General features: G+C 43.3%; 1 protein-coding gene across 11 annotated transcripts in view; it reads left to right on the top strand.

The window, feature by feature from the left end:
- The window catches only part of LOC147124368 (protein prune homolog 2-like), a 716,966-nt gene extending 703,310 nt beyond the window's left edge, over positions 1-13,656 (top strand). For 5 of the 11 annotated variants that reach the window (XM_085985968.1, XM_085985885.1, XM_085985937.1 and 2 more), the window contains 2 exons: positions 8,246-8,818; positions 13,140-13,656. Coding sequence is in view for 6 of the 11 variants with exons in the window: in XM_085985937.1 (XP_085842063.1) it covers positions 8,246-8,279 (34 nt within the window). In the remaining 5 variants the exon portion in view is untranslated. Of the gene's footprint in view, positions 1-6,630; positions 6,679-8,245; positions 8,819-13,139 lie in introns of those variants that run through there. The other 6 variants (XM_085985895.1, XM_085985959.1, XM_085985946.1 and 3 more) reach the window with 3 other exon arrangements.
- The last annotated feature ends 677 nt before the right edge of the window (positions 13,657-14,333 follow it).

The raw sequence follows: 14,333 nt of genomic DNA on the forward strand, positions 1-14,333 counted from the left end.
TCCCTTAAGGTGAGCATATCCTTTCTTATGTAAGGAGACCAAAACTGTACACAGTACTCCAGGTGTGGTCTCACCAAGGCCGCATATAATTGCTGTAAGACCTCTTGGCCTGTATTTTCCGATCGCAGACCTCCCGCGGGCAGAGGCCTGCAATCTGGAAAAATCTACGCCCTTACCTGAGGGCTCCCAGGATGCACACGCTTCCAATCCTGGACCTGTCCAAACTCCAAGTGCGCAGGGCCCACGTATCCCAGAGGTGCAGCATCCCTGGGATCACGTGGGCCATGGAGAGCCAATCAAAGAAGGGAATCTCCTTTCATACATTTGACAGGAAGGCCTGTCAAATATATGAATGGAGATCACCCCAAAAACATAGTAAAGCTTTAAATAATTTTTTTTTTAAATCACTTGAAATTACAATAAATTAAGTATTAAACAAAAATTTAATTTTTTGAAAAAATAATTAAAGATTTTACAGGGCTATAAATAAACACCTTTTTTAAAAAGTATTTTAAAATGATAAATCAGTGACATTTTTTTTTTTTTTTTAACTTTTTTCAACTCTTATCCTGTTAAAAGCAGCCCTTACGCGGGGTTTTCTGCGGGCGGAGGGTCTCCAAAAAGCGGAAATATCTGCCCACAGAGGCCCTTCTCCAGGGCAGCCGGAGGATCTGTCAAGACCATTCCTGACAGATCGGAAATGCCGGTTTTCAGCGCATGCACTCTGCATGCCTGAAACCGGCATTTCCGATGTCCCTACGGGTGGGTACACAGCGCGTACGCACCCATAGGGATCAGAATATCTGGGCCCTTTATTCTTAGCCTTTATTACAAAGGGATTGGCATATAACATACCATTTGCTTTCCTAATTGCTTGCTGTACCTGCATGCTAACTTTCTGTAATTTGTGTACAAGGACACCCAGGTCCCTCTGAATACCAACATTTCTTAGTCTCTCACCTTTTAAAAAGCATTCTGCTTTTCTATTTTTCTTGCCACCGAGATGGATAACTTCACATTTCTGCACATTTATATTCCATCTGCCACATTCTTGCCCACTTACTTAACCTGTCTATATCCTTTTGCATTCCATGAACTTTTCCTCCACACTATTACTGCAAATTAGGTTTACCCAGTCTATATGAAGATTAAAGTCCCCCATGATTACTGTATAACCCTTGTTGCATGCACTTCTAATTTCCTGATGTATACTCTGCCCAACACTACAACTACTGTTAGAGGCCTATAAATTACTCCCACCAGTGTTTTCTGCCCTTTGTTGTGTCTTAGCTCCACCCAAACTGATCCTTCGACCAAGATTTTCCAGGGGGCCAGCGGGCGCGATCGGTGGTAGGTCGGGTGGGAAAGTGTTTTTATTCCCCAGTGGGTCAGAACCACGTTGTGAACCCACCGCCGTGTGCCTTTCCCCGATGTCTGTTCTGCTAGCGCTGAGCAGACCGGACATGTAGGGGACCCAATTCAGGCAATTAGAGATCATTAAGAATACATTTGGCCCACCTTTTGATTTTACGTGCTCGCCCACGGGGTCCACGCTGCTCGGGGATCACATCTGTTAAGCTGAGGCAGGAGTTCAGTGGCCATTGAATCAGCTGATGAGTTGACAGCTTCAAATGTAAAGTAAAAGCTCCCACCTTTCGGAGATATTTTCCCTCAGCCACAAGCTCTTCCTCACTGCATTTCCACAACAGATTCACCATGCTGCAAGTCTTTACACAAGTTTCCATCCAGTCTGACCTCATTACCTCTCTCAGCATTGACAGCTCACTTCTGTCATCTCTACTTCACCTGCCATCTATTCCATCAGCATGGGTGCCCTCTATACTCTCTCACCTTGGTCCTCAGAATCCCACCACGATCAGCCCCAACACCAGCATCACCAGGCACACCAGCAGCGCCAACAACAACACCAACCTTCTCCGTAATCAGCTGATACCGCACAGGAGAGAGGGCATCAGCACCTGAGCACATTGCTGCCCGGGAGGCCAGAGATGGCCGCACCATTGCCAGATTTACTTCACTTGATGCTGTACCCCCTGGCTGCCACATGATGCGCCAGGTTGGCACCACCTCACACCAACATCATAAAGCATCCCTACATTGCCCAAGCCATTCCTTTCACACTCATCATCATTGTGGGTGGTACCGTTATGTCTCACCATTCATTGCAACTCACTAAGCCACTTTCAAAGGTACACACAAATCTGTCCAGGAACGCAAAGTGTTGAAAATAAAGGTTTCAATGTTTGACACCACATTAACAGAAACTTTACATAAACATTGCATAAAACACCCAAGTGCCTACCCTTGTGTGTTGTTAGTTTGGATGATTGGACTAGGATGAGGGTGAGTGAGGGGGGTGGCTAGTGAGATGGGGATGTGATAATATAGATAGCGAGGGATGGGTAGCGGTCCACGGTAAGTTGGCATGAGTAAGGATGTGCAGGAGTAGGGTAGCGAAGGAAGAGTGATGGGGATGTGATGACTGGCACAGCAGGATGAGGTTCTGTGGCTTTATACTAACGTTCCGTGATCTACTGAGATAATTCAAACGTTTGCGGCACTACACCCAGGTCCTCCTGATCACATCCCTGCTTGTGCCCTCCTGTGCAATGTGCAACCAGGCTGTGTTGATCTCCTAGGGAAGTCTCTTCCACCCATGAGAAGGGAAGAGGACCTCCCTGCATGCTGTGACTCTCTCCATAAGCATATGGAGGGAGTCATGGGAGAGCCTGGGTGCAGCCTTGCACGTCTGTACAGTGCTTGTCAGTGTTTGTAGCACCCCAATGCTGTAGAACACTGACAGCACAAATGTCAAAATAAATTTGGACTTGGTCCCTTTAAGAAAACCGGCTGATGACGCATCATCAAAAATCGTCACCAGACCCGCTTCCTCTAATTGGCTGGGAACGCGCTGGGTGGGCTTAACAAGCCCAATCAAGGGAAATTTATTCTACACAGTGGGATGGAGCCAGCAGCGGGTTCGGGACCCGCCATCGACATTGCCCGCCATGGACCCACCAAGGTCAGCAAAATCGCAGCCTACGTTTGATTTTCCAAGCTAAGACCTTTTCTACGGTCTTCATCCCACCCTTTAATATCAGGACTAACCACCCCCTCCCCCCCTCCCCTTGCCTATCTCTTCTAAAAGTCAGTTTCCTGGAATATTTAATTCCCAACCTTGGTCACTCTGCAACCACGTCTCCGTAATGGTTATTAGATCAAACCCATTTAATTCTATTTGTGCTATTAATTCATCTATTTTGTTGCGAATGCTTTGTGCATTTAGATATAGTGCTTTAGCTTCAACTTTTTTCTATTTTTCATGATGTCACCTTAGTCACTGATGACCTATTACCTTTGTTAATCCCTGTCCCTTCCTAACCAACTCTGCTTATTTTTACCCAAGTCGCTACTCTGATCTACAGCCTTGACTTTTCTCTTACTGCTTTTGAATTTACCCTTTCCTGGATCATCCCACCTCCACCCCCCACCCCACCTCATTAGTTTAAAGCCCTATCTACTGCCCTAGTTATTCGATTCGTCAGGACACTGGTCCCATCCCAACAGAATAGCTCCCTCTTTCCCCCAAACTGGTGCCAGTGTCCCATGAATCTAAACCCTTGCCTCCCACACCACTCTTTGAGCCACATATTTAACCCTAATCTGTTTCTCCCTATGCCAATTTGCATGTGGCTCGTGGAACAATCCAGAGATTATTCCCTGTGAGATTCGGCATTTTATTTTGGATCCTAGCTTCTTAAACTCTCTCAGAAGAACTTCAGTCCTAGTCTACCTATTTTGTTGGTTCCTACAAGGACCATGACAACTGGATCCTCCCACTACAAGTTCTTCTCAAGCCACAAGGAGATGTCCTTAACCTAGGCACCAAGCAGGCAGCACAGCCTTTGGAACTCCCGGTTGCGGCTGCAGAGAAAAGTATCGATTTCCCTGACTATACTTTCTCCTACCACTATCCCATTTATTTTCACTCCCCTCCCCGCTCCCCTGAATGGCCTATATCACTGAGCCATAATCATTTTGATCATCCACACAGGCAGCAAGAACCTCGTACCTTGGATAAGGGCAAAGTCCGAGGCTCCTCCAGCACTTCACCTGGGGTCCCTTTACCTGCCTGACTTGCAGTCACACCCTCCTGTCCCTGACCACTAACCAGACATGTACCACTATCTGCCCTAAAGGGTGTGACTGCCTCCTGGATCAAAGTGTCCAGGTAACTCTCCCCCTCCCTGATGCCCCGCAATGTTTGCACCTCGGACTCCAGCTCAACAACTCTGAGCTGAAGTTCCTCAAGATACAAACACTTACTGCAGATGTGGTTGTCTGGGATCATGATGCTCTCCACAAACTCCCACATGCTGCAGTTGCGGCACACTTCATGTATTGCCATTCCTATCTAACCTTGATTTATTCATTTAATTTATTAAAGTTTATGTATTTAATCAACTTAGCTTATTTTTTTAACTAATTACTTGATCTAGTTTAAGTTATAGGTAGATTAAATTAAATATTTACCTGTAACTACCCCACCACCCTTCCTTGTGCTGTGACGACACTTTGCGATATTTCTCCCATGCCACTGACAAACTCACAGACCACCCTTTTCTCCCGTTCCGCTCTTGGCCTCGCTTTTTCTACCACTCCGCTCTCGGCCTCGCCCTTTTCTACCACTCCGCTCTCAGCCTCACCCTTTTCTACCACTCCGCTCTCGGCCTCGCCCTTTTCTACCACTCCGCTCTCAGCCTCACCCTTTTCTACCACTCTGCTCTCAGCCTCGCCCTTTTCTACCACTCCGCTCTCAGCCTCGCCCTTTTCTACCACTACGCCCTCAGCCTCGCCCTTTTCTACCACTACGCCCTCAGCCTCGCCCTTTTCTACCACTCCGCTCTCAGCCTCGCCCTTTTCTACCACTACGCCCTCAGCCTCGCCCTTTTCTACATCTACGCCCTCAGCCTCGCCCTTTTCTACCACTCCGCTCTCAGCCTCGCCCTTTTCTACCACTCCGCTCTCAGCCTCGCCCTTTTCTACCACTCCGCCCTCGGCCTCGCCCTTTTCTACCACTCCGCTCTCAGCCTCGCCCTTCCACTCCACTCTCAGCCTCACCCTTTTCTACCACTCTGCTCTCAGGCTCGCCCTTTTCTACCACTCCGCTCTCAGCCTCGCCCTTTTCTACGACTCAGCTCTCAGCCTCGCCCTTTTCTACCACTCCGCTCTCAGCCTCGCCCTTTTCTACCACTCCGCCCTCGGCCTCGCACTTTTCTATGACTCAGCTCTCAGCCTCGCCCTTTTCTACCACTCCGCTCTCAGCCTCGCCCTTTTCTACCACTCCGCCCTCGGCCTCGCCCTTTTCTACCACTCCGCTCTCGGCCTCGCCCTTTTCTACAACTCAGCTCTCGGCCTCGCCCTTTTCTACCAGTCCGCTCTCGACCTCGCCCTTTTCTACCACTCCGCTCTCGGCCTCGCCCTTTTCTACCACTCCACTCTTGGCCTTGCCCTTTTCCCAAGTACAGCTGAAACTCTCCACCCCCACTAGGGGGACCACCATTTGCTGGGAGATAGTGTGTGTCCAAGCTGTGGTCAGGAGGAAGGTAGCAATGCATTATCATATTTTATGGTGAATGATGCTGTTCAGGAGGAGCTCCTAGTACCTGCTGTCCACCTAGCAAGGGCTCAAGCCTGCACTTTTCAGTTGTCTAATGACAACTAGTAATTATCCATCTGTAGGGGGAGGGAGAAGTAACAGGAATATTTATGGTGTCAATATGACACCAAGATGACACCCCAGCAATGAAAATTTGGAATCAAGCCAACCCTCTGGCAGAATCCTGAGCTGGGCAAGTCCAGCGCACTGCTGATAATTGCCCAACCAGCCTGGCTCATTACTCGGACCTGGAGGGATAGACTTATCACTGGGGCTAGGATTCTACCTACTCAATTTCAGATAACCCTGCAAATCAATGTCCTGACAGATAGGGTAGTCCTGGCTGGACTATAAGTGGGAAGCTGTGCTAGTATGCTGTACAATTTTAGCTAGTTAAATTCCAGTGCACATTTGGGCCCCCAATGCCTTAGCTCTGCTACCAAGTTCTTTGAAATTAGATAAATGGGGTGTACCCATGTCGGGAAGGAGTATGCACTCCATATGGGGCAAACAGAAATTCCATCCATGTGGAATTCTTAGTAGTTTGTTTTGGGGACTCTTAAACACAGTGCAGGTAATAATTTTGCTATCGTACAGGTAATAGGTTTCTGTGTATGCAACCCTTGCCCATGGTGCTTAATAATAATAATAAATGCCAAAACATTAATTTCTCACTATGATAAGCACAAAACTTTGCCTCTCCTGAAGAAAATAGAAACATACTCAACTTTTATTCATTTTTTTATTCAATTGGCTGACCTGACAACATACACACAATTGCATTATTCATATGTTGTTTGATTCCATCTGTCAGATACATATTATATCCTCTGTTTTCAGAATTGTTCAGGTTTGGCTAATTGAACTGTAGTGTCTCTGGCATGTTAACAAACTAATCTTGCTTATTGTTCCCTTTGTTTTTGTTGTTTTTTTGATTTTCGTTACCATAGAACTAGCAGACTGTCGGTTGAATCAGAAACACCTTCAGGGGAACAGGAGTAAGGATAATATTATGATTGGAATAAATCATCTGTGGTGATTTGTGGTCATTCTGCATGGCTGTCTAGTTCTACCTAGTGTTTTGATCAGTTCTGTGTTGTGTGGTGCTATACAGTAATCTATTGTATTATGTTTTGTGGATTAATTGGCATAAACTTCTTGGATGATTTCTGGATCATAATATCCCCTCCCAATTTTTTCAAACGATGATATAGCCCTTGTCTCAGAAAAGGAGATGACTTCTTCACTTCTCTTCAAACTATTGCGAAACATCTATGCAATATGTTCATGCTAAACAATTCAGAATAGCCCTGCAGACTGTAATAGCAATAGTCTTGTCATCTTTATGTGCAACAATGATTCATCAATAGTCTTCCTTTTGTCGGTGGATAGATGTAAATGATGTGGAACACTCAATTTAACCAATTTGACAAGTAAGCCATTCAGCTGGGAAGGACATCACAGTCAAGTACAATACTGCCCTCCAATTCATACAGAAGTGCTTCCAGCAAGGGTTTCTGGCCAGTAATTGAGATTGGGAACCCTGGTGTATTTTTCTCTTCCTAACCCAGGGGCACTGAAACTGTAGCCCAGGGATGGACCTGGTTTGTGTGGATCAGCTACTCAACTGTCTTAACAAGTAAATTTATCAGTGAAGCTGTATTCAGCTTTCTCAATTTGACAAACTAACATATTAAAGATTGTAAAGAATAAATATACTGTATTGCACTTGTACGAGTGTTCTGCAGATAATTTAGAAGGATCGCTGTAGTGTGTGTGCCCATTTTAAAATGCTTAATGCTGACATTTGTTGCAAAGCACTACCATTCCTCATAAATATTTTTAGCTTCTTCGATGTTTTGGTGAGAGTAACTGAGCCGTTCAGACTAAGAAGGCACCAGATTTGATCTGTGCCGAGTTAGCTTATCTCAGTTGGGGTGGCACTGTAATTTGTTTCTGCACCCCTTGTTTAGGGAAGGAAGATAAACCTGCATTCCCGATCACTAACCATTAACCATTGGAAATGCACAGGTGAACAAAGGCAAGGATAGGTTCAAACTCAGTTATGATGCTCCGCATCATCGAATAACCTGTTGACCCTCACTGTCCAGGTTCATTCATGAATAATGGCCACTTGGGTGAAGTACCAGAGCGCGACCAACACCCGTGGAATGGTACCCCAGCCAGGAGTCGAAACCTTCAGGAGAAAAAGAGGGCATGCCCAAATTCCTGACATGCTCTGCGCCAGGAGTCTGCATTTGTTAAATTACTCCTTGTAAAAACAAGGATAATTTTATGTACTTAGAGAAACTTACACTGCTGCACCATGAGGAGAAAATCAAATATGGCATCACATTTGAAGTTGATACCACTCTTAACATTTCTCTAACCACAGTCAGTGCAGTAATTATTGAACTTGCTGTGCCCTTCACCCCAATTTTGAAAAAAACTACATAGACAAAATAAATACTGTTTGCGGACTTCCCTCTTGTGTTTTTTAATTTAATGTTATTACAATGCAACTATGCTGTAATCTGGTTCTCTTTTCTTTCTATTTTTACCCAGAGCTGAAACAACACTCAATTATTACATGGAGTAACCAGTGAGCATGTACTCCCAACTACCGCATACAATTTTTGTTTCTGACTCACAACAGTACCAATTAACTTCCTTCATTAATTCCTGACTTATCTGTTTACATGTTGGTTGTTCATGTTTATTTTATGAAGTGTTAGTCTGTGAGTCATAAATTGAGACTAACAGTTGTGCCTGTGAATAAAATGTCATAAAGAATATTGTGATAAGTGGCAATAATATACATCTACTTAAATAACTTTTATTTCAAAGTAATTGTCTATTAAAAAAATAAAACTGCATTAGCATTGCCATATTTAAAGGGAATCTCCACGTGTCAAATTAAATATTAGTGCCTACTCCCCCCTCCCCCACACACTTTCCTAGTGAGCAGTAAAATGAGTACCACTTTTTGAAATGAGACCTTTAGCATAAGATTGCTGACTGGAGATAGCCTATGATGTGAGTTTTATTTACAGATTGTTTCACTTCTTTCCAAATAAATGAGGAGGGGAAAAGAAGATCTGTTTATTTGAAACTTCAAAACACTGAACTGTTTAAAGGGTAAATTAGACTTTTCATTGATTATCTCTTTTTGACATAGCTAAACTATGTAAGAAAGGCTTTAGAAGTTTTTTCATGCTGTGTTTTACATATATTTTCTCAAAAAAGTAGTAGCTGAGTGGAGGTGATTTATTTTCAACTCATTCTATTGTGGCAAACTAGAAACTTGCCCTCATCAAAACAATTATTTTTTACAATATAGTTATTTATAAAACATAATTTTCTAAATTTGTTTCAAGGTCATTTACTGTTACCTATTTCATTTGAGAGGTTGGGGTCATCTGTATTATCCATACCATTTCCTGATCACTTGTAGGAGGTTCAAATCTGGCCCTAGGTATTCCACATCTGTGCAATGAGAGCTGGTGAACTGGAACTTTAATCAAGGGTAGAGTTACAAAGACAACTCTCTTGCTTAGGAGTTGCTACCCTCACAAAGCCAGCAACTCCAGGGAATTCGGTTTGCTCTGAACTCGTCATTTTTCAAACACATGAGCTCATGCATGATGAAACTAGAAAACCCTCCTCAATGCTGCGGAGATATCAAAGTAGCTTTATTACTGTAATATGATTAAATACATACTTTTAAATAATTGTAATTAAAAACAGTTTTATAAAGTTAATTTCTTCACTACCTGTCTTTGTTGTTCATAATTTTTCTTCTCTATTTCAATTTATTCCCTAAAAGCCAAAATTATAATTGACATTAAATAATAAAATGCTATTTCTCTTTGGGTCATTTAGATTTTGTTACTTTCCGTGAGGGTGGTGGGCTGCTATTAATGCAATTTGTCAACATTCAGTAAGGAAAAGGGCAGTCTTGGAAATCTTACTGAGTATTTTATCTTGTGTAGATTTTGTTTTTAGGAATATTTTGTCAGGGTACAAATTCCAATTTCCAAACCTCCATCAATGCCATTTATAAATCAGTTGGTAGGACCCATGCCACAGTAGTCTTTCCCTTTCCACAGCAATACGACTGAGATTGACAACTCACCCACACAGAGATTTCTCCCAAATCTCTTCTTAAATTGATGGTTTATTTCAGTTACTGTAATTCTGCTTTGTTCTCCTTTTGAAATGTTTTTTTATTCTTAAACTTGTCATTGTTTAAAAATTTGTATTGTCTTTTTTATCTCCCTAAAATCAAAATCTTCTTATTTGGATTTTTTAAACTTTCTATGAATCTACTAACTGCAACATAACATGGAGATTTCCTTTAACAAATAGCCATCTACAATGACGGTTGCCAAGATAAATTAGTGGTTTTAAAATTTTACTTTTGAAAAGAAGTCTTAGTTCCTGAGTAATTTTTTTACAAATTAGAAAAGTTTAGATGCAATACTGTTAGCTTAACTGGTAATTTTAGTGAGCTTGTGTTCCTTAGTTTAAAAAAAAATTACATGATTTAATAAAGCTATATCTGACTTTCATGAGTCATTTACCCATGAGTGTTCTTTAGCTTATTAATACAACAGTGCTTTCAAAAAGACTATTACAAATTTCTAGGGGGAATTTTAACCTAAAGAAAATGGGTGGGTTGCGGGGGTGGGGGTATTAAAGTGTTAAAAATCAGAATCCCGATTCCAATCCTCCTCCAACCCGCCCACTTCCGGTTTTAATGGAGGTGGGGTGCGGGGGCAGGGGCGGGCAGCCAATTCGCTGCCAGGAGACAGGTCGTCTATTTAAATATTATAATGAGGCTGGAAGCACTATTTAACCTCCATTTTGAATATAACTTTAGCTGGTCAGGGTTTGCATGCCACGTGAAACCTGCCAGCTACAGCAAGGCGAGGACTGCGGCATCCAGGAGGTGTAAGTGCTTTTACGCTTACGTCCTGGATCCAGGGTTCCTTCCTAACCCACCCCCCTGCGATCAGAGATTCCCCCCCCCCCCGCAGGCCTCCGATTTCCCACCAACCCCCCAGGCCTTCGATTCCCCCCACGAGGCCTCCACCCCCAGGCCTCCGCTTCCCAGCCCAGGTCTCCCCCGCAAGGTCTCCAATTCCCCCCATGAGGCAAACCCCCACCCCTCGGCTCCTCTGACCCTTCTCATGCTGCCCCTTCGGCCCCCGAACTCTTAAGACCCTCCCACCACGGCCCTTTCCCCCATGATCTTTTTCTTGGCCCCCAATCATCTTCCCGACCCCCCCCCGATCTTCTCTGCCTTCCCGCTCTTCTTCCCAGCCCCCGATCATCTTCACGAACCCCCCCAATCTTCTCTGCCCCCCACTCTTCTTCCCAGCCCCCGATCATCTTCACGAACCCCCCCAATCTTCTCTGCCCCCCACTCTTCTTCCCAGCCCCCGATCATCTTCACGAATCCCCCGATCTTCTCTGCCCCCTCGATCTTCTTCCCAGCCCCCAATCATCTTCACGACTCTTCCCCCCTCACCCCCCCGCTCTTCCCAGCCCCCGATCATCTTCACAACCCCCTCCCCCAACCGATCATCTTCCCAGCCCGCGATCATCTTCCCGATTCTTCCAGCCCCCCCCAATCTTCTTCCCACTCCCCGGCCTCCACGCGATCGTTCCCTCCCTCCTCTGTGCGGCCTAGTGCCGCAGACCTACCTGCCCGGAGCTAGCCTGCCTCTCAATCTGATCTGGCCTGATCCCATTCAAATCAGGTCCTGCCGTTAAATTTGGCAGCACCTGCAGGAAACCCATTCTACCGGGTTTCCTGACCGCCCCGGAGCTCTCGCACCCCCAACCCTCCTTCCCCATTAAAATTCAGCCCCTAGGGTGGACCTTGGTTAATGTAAATGAAATAACAATTTGAAAAAAATATTTGCATCAAAGTTTAAAATAAGATTGGCCCAGAATTTGCAGCTCGGATGATGGCAAACTGGCAACATTCGTCATCACTCTGCCTTTGAAACTGACCGCAACTTCTGGATCTAGCATATGCACAGGCGCATGCAAAAATCGTGATGTTGTGGTCTATTATTCACTACTCCAATACAGGCTGCGCTGTGCACCCCCCTTCCCCCAGAGCCAGCAATCAGTGTAATCTCTCAAATCGGGGAAACTGACAAAAACTTCAGCTCTTCCGCAGTAATTCGCAGTTAAATTCCCCACTAAAAGTTAGACCCAAAGGGATTAGGTTTAACTGCGGTTTCAACAGCGTTATTACTGCTAAACAAATGTTATGGCCCTGAAAAACTAATTTTAATTTTGTGCAGTGTCAAAATTATTTTTTAAAGTTTGTTCATCTTTATTTCAGATTTGCCTTTTCCCCATGAGAGCCCCAATCTTTGTTTTGCTCTCTCTAAAATTAGAATTTTAAGAGCTTACTCACTTCCTTGTTCGCTATCTGTGAGAATTTTGAGTTTTAATTGGCTGCTTAGACAGCTTGTTGACGTCACAGCAGCTCGCACTAGGGGATCCCCACTATACTCCATTGATTTGAATTGAATGTTGGAAAACTCGAACTTCTCGACATAGAGATTGCGAGATCTTTGTGTGAAGCTTACTTCAGGGCCAGCGGCAAAAACCTTTGCTTCACCGCTGACTGCAAATTCTGGGCCATTATTTTCTTAGTGAATATATATTTGTCATTCCTTAAATTTCTGTAATGCCGTTCTACACCATTCAAGATTTCTAACAAATCTACTGCAGTAAAGAACAGCAAGAATGATGCATCATGCCCTGGGAAGGGTTACAATCACATCCGGAGTTGGATTTATTGTTTTCAGTGGGAGAAGACCCAACTTAATCCACTTCCATGACCAAATCACTTGCTCAATGAGTGTTCTGAGCCCCTTCTCCAAAATACTGTGTTTCCTCGCCCTCGTCCCATAGGTTATCTGCACAATCCTTCCAACAGCTGTTTTTAAAAGTCATTACTCAGAGGTATTTGGGCAGTTCAGCAGTTCATGGGTGAGCTTCCAGCACTTTTTTCCTTTACACACAATCTGCTTGCTTGGTGGCAAAGCTACATCCCAGTCAATAAACTATTACTAATGACTTAAAAAACTTGCAACTAATGTGTGTTGGAATCTTATGCATGTTCTGAAAAGTGTAATGGAAATTCAGTCTTCACTCGGTAAATTCTAAATACACTCACTTTTTGCATTCATAAGTTCGTGGTCAGTAGATTATTATAGATGAAAACCATCACATGTCTAATATTCTCTCATAACTGCCTTTAAATATTGTTAGAAATGCAATGTAGTTAACAGCACCATGCAAGTCAGATATTACTCATTACATTTTCAATAGTATTTTGTTTATATTAAAGTGTAGTTTATGTCAGTGTGTTACATTGCCATACAGTATAACAAAATGGGCCATTTTAATGGATAAATTCTCTCTTTATTAGGATTTAAAAATGAACTACCTAAAGTGATTGCAAGAAAGACAAAGATGTTTCTAAAAGGGCACATTTTTCCCATGTGACGTAACATTCTCCTCTTTTCTGTGCCATATTAGCTGCACGGAATTTAGAAAAGTTCGAATTATGATCATGGTAATTGAACAATGCTATCTTAATGTAGATTTCTGCACTATCTCTTTTGACATAGAGACATCTGAATCTAAGAAAAATGCTGTTTCTGTATATATATTATGTTAGGGAATTAAAGATGCCCAACAGTTAAAGAACATGTGCACACTTGGGCAGAGGCTGCAGCATCGCTAAAGGAGAAAACTTTACTAGTAGCTATACTTGCTGCACTGTCCGTCTGCCATGGTAAAGCAATGCCCTCTGCTACTGTATCCCTTAAGGCATTATTACTTTGAAAAATTGCTGGTGACCCTTTATGTAAAAATATGATGTGAAACTTTACATATCCTTAAAAAATGGTAATTTGCACTATTAAATGCTGTGCTGTCCTTTATATTGTGTTGCTTTTTTTATTTGAACTATAGAACACTAGAAAAGTAAAGAGGATATGTGTTGGGAAAGGATACAGTAGTGTCCCCCATGGGCTGGTATTCAGACCACTGCTCTTTTTGATAAATATTAATGACCTGTACTTGGGTATAAAGGGCATAATTTCAAAGTTTGCAGATGACACAAAACTTGGAAATGTAGTTAAACTGTGAGGAGGATAGTAGCAAACTTCAGGAGGTCATAGATAGACTGGTGAAATGGGCAGTCACATGGTAGATGAAATTTAATGCAGAGAAGTGTGAAGTAATGCACTTTGGAAGGAAGAATGAGGAGGCAATATAAACTAAATGGTACAATCTTAAAGGGGCTGCAGGAGCCCCTTTACATACACATACACAAATATTTTAAGCTGACAGGATAAGTTGATAAGGCTGTTAAAACAAAAAAAGCATATGGGATTCTGAAATGTATAAATACAGATAGAGTACAAAAGCAAGGAAGTTATACTAAACCATTACAAATCACTGGTAAGGCCTCAGCTGGAGTATTGTATCGAATTCTGGGAACCACACTTTAGTTAGGATGTCAAGGTAGAGAAGGTATAGAGGAGATTTACTTGAATGATACCAGGGACTTCAGTTATGTGGAGAGACTGGAGAATCTGGATTGTTCTCCTTAAAG

Source organism: Somniosus microcephalus, chromosome 1 (genome assembly GCF_052327205.1).
Source record: "Somniosus microcephalus isolate GS21.2 chromosome 1, FLI_Smic_1.0, whole genome shotgun sequence".
Taxonomy (NCBI): domain Eukaryota; kingdom Metazoa; phylum Chordata; class Chondrichthyes; order Squaliformes; family Somniosidae; genus Somniosus; species Somniosus microcephalus.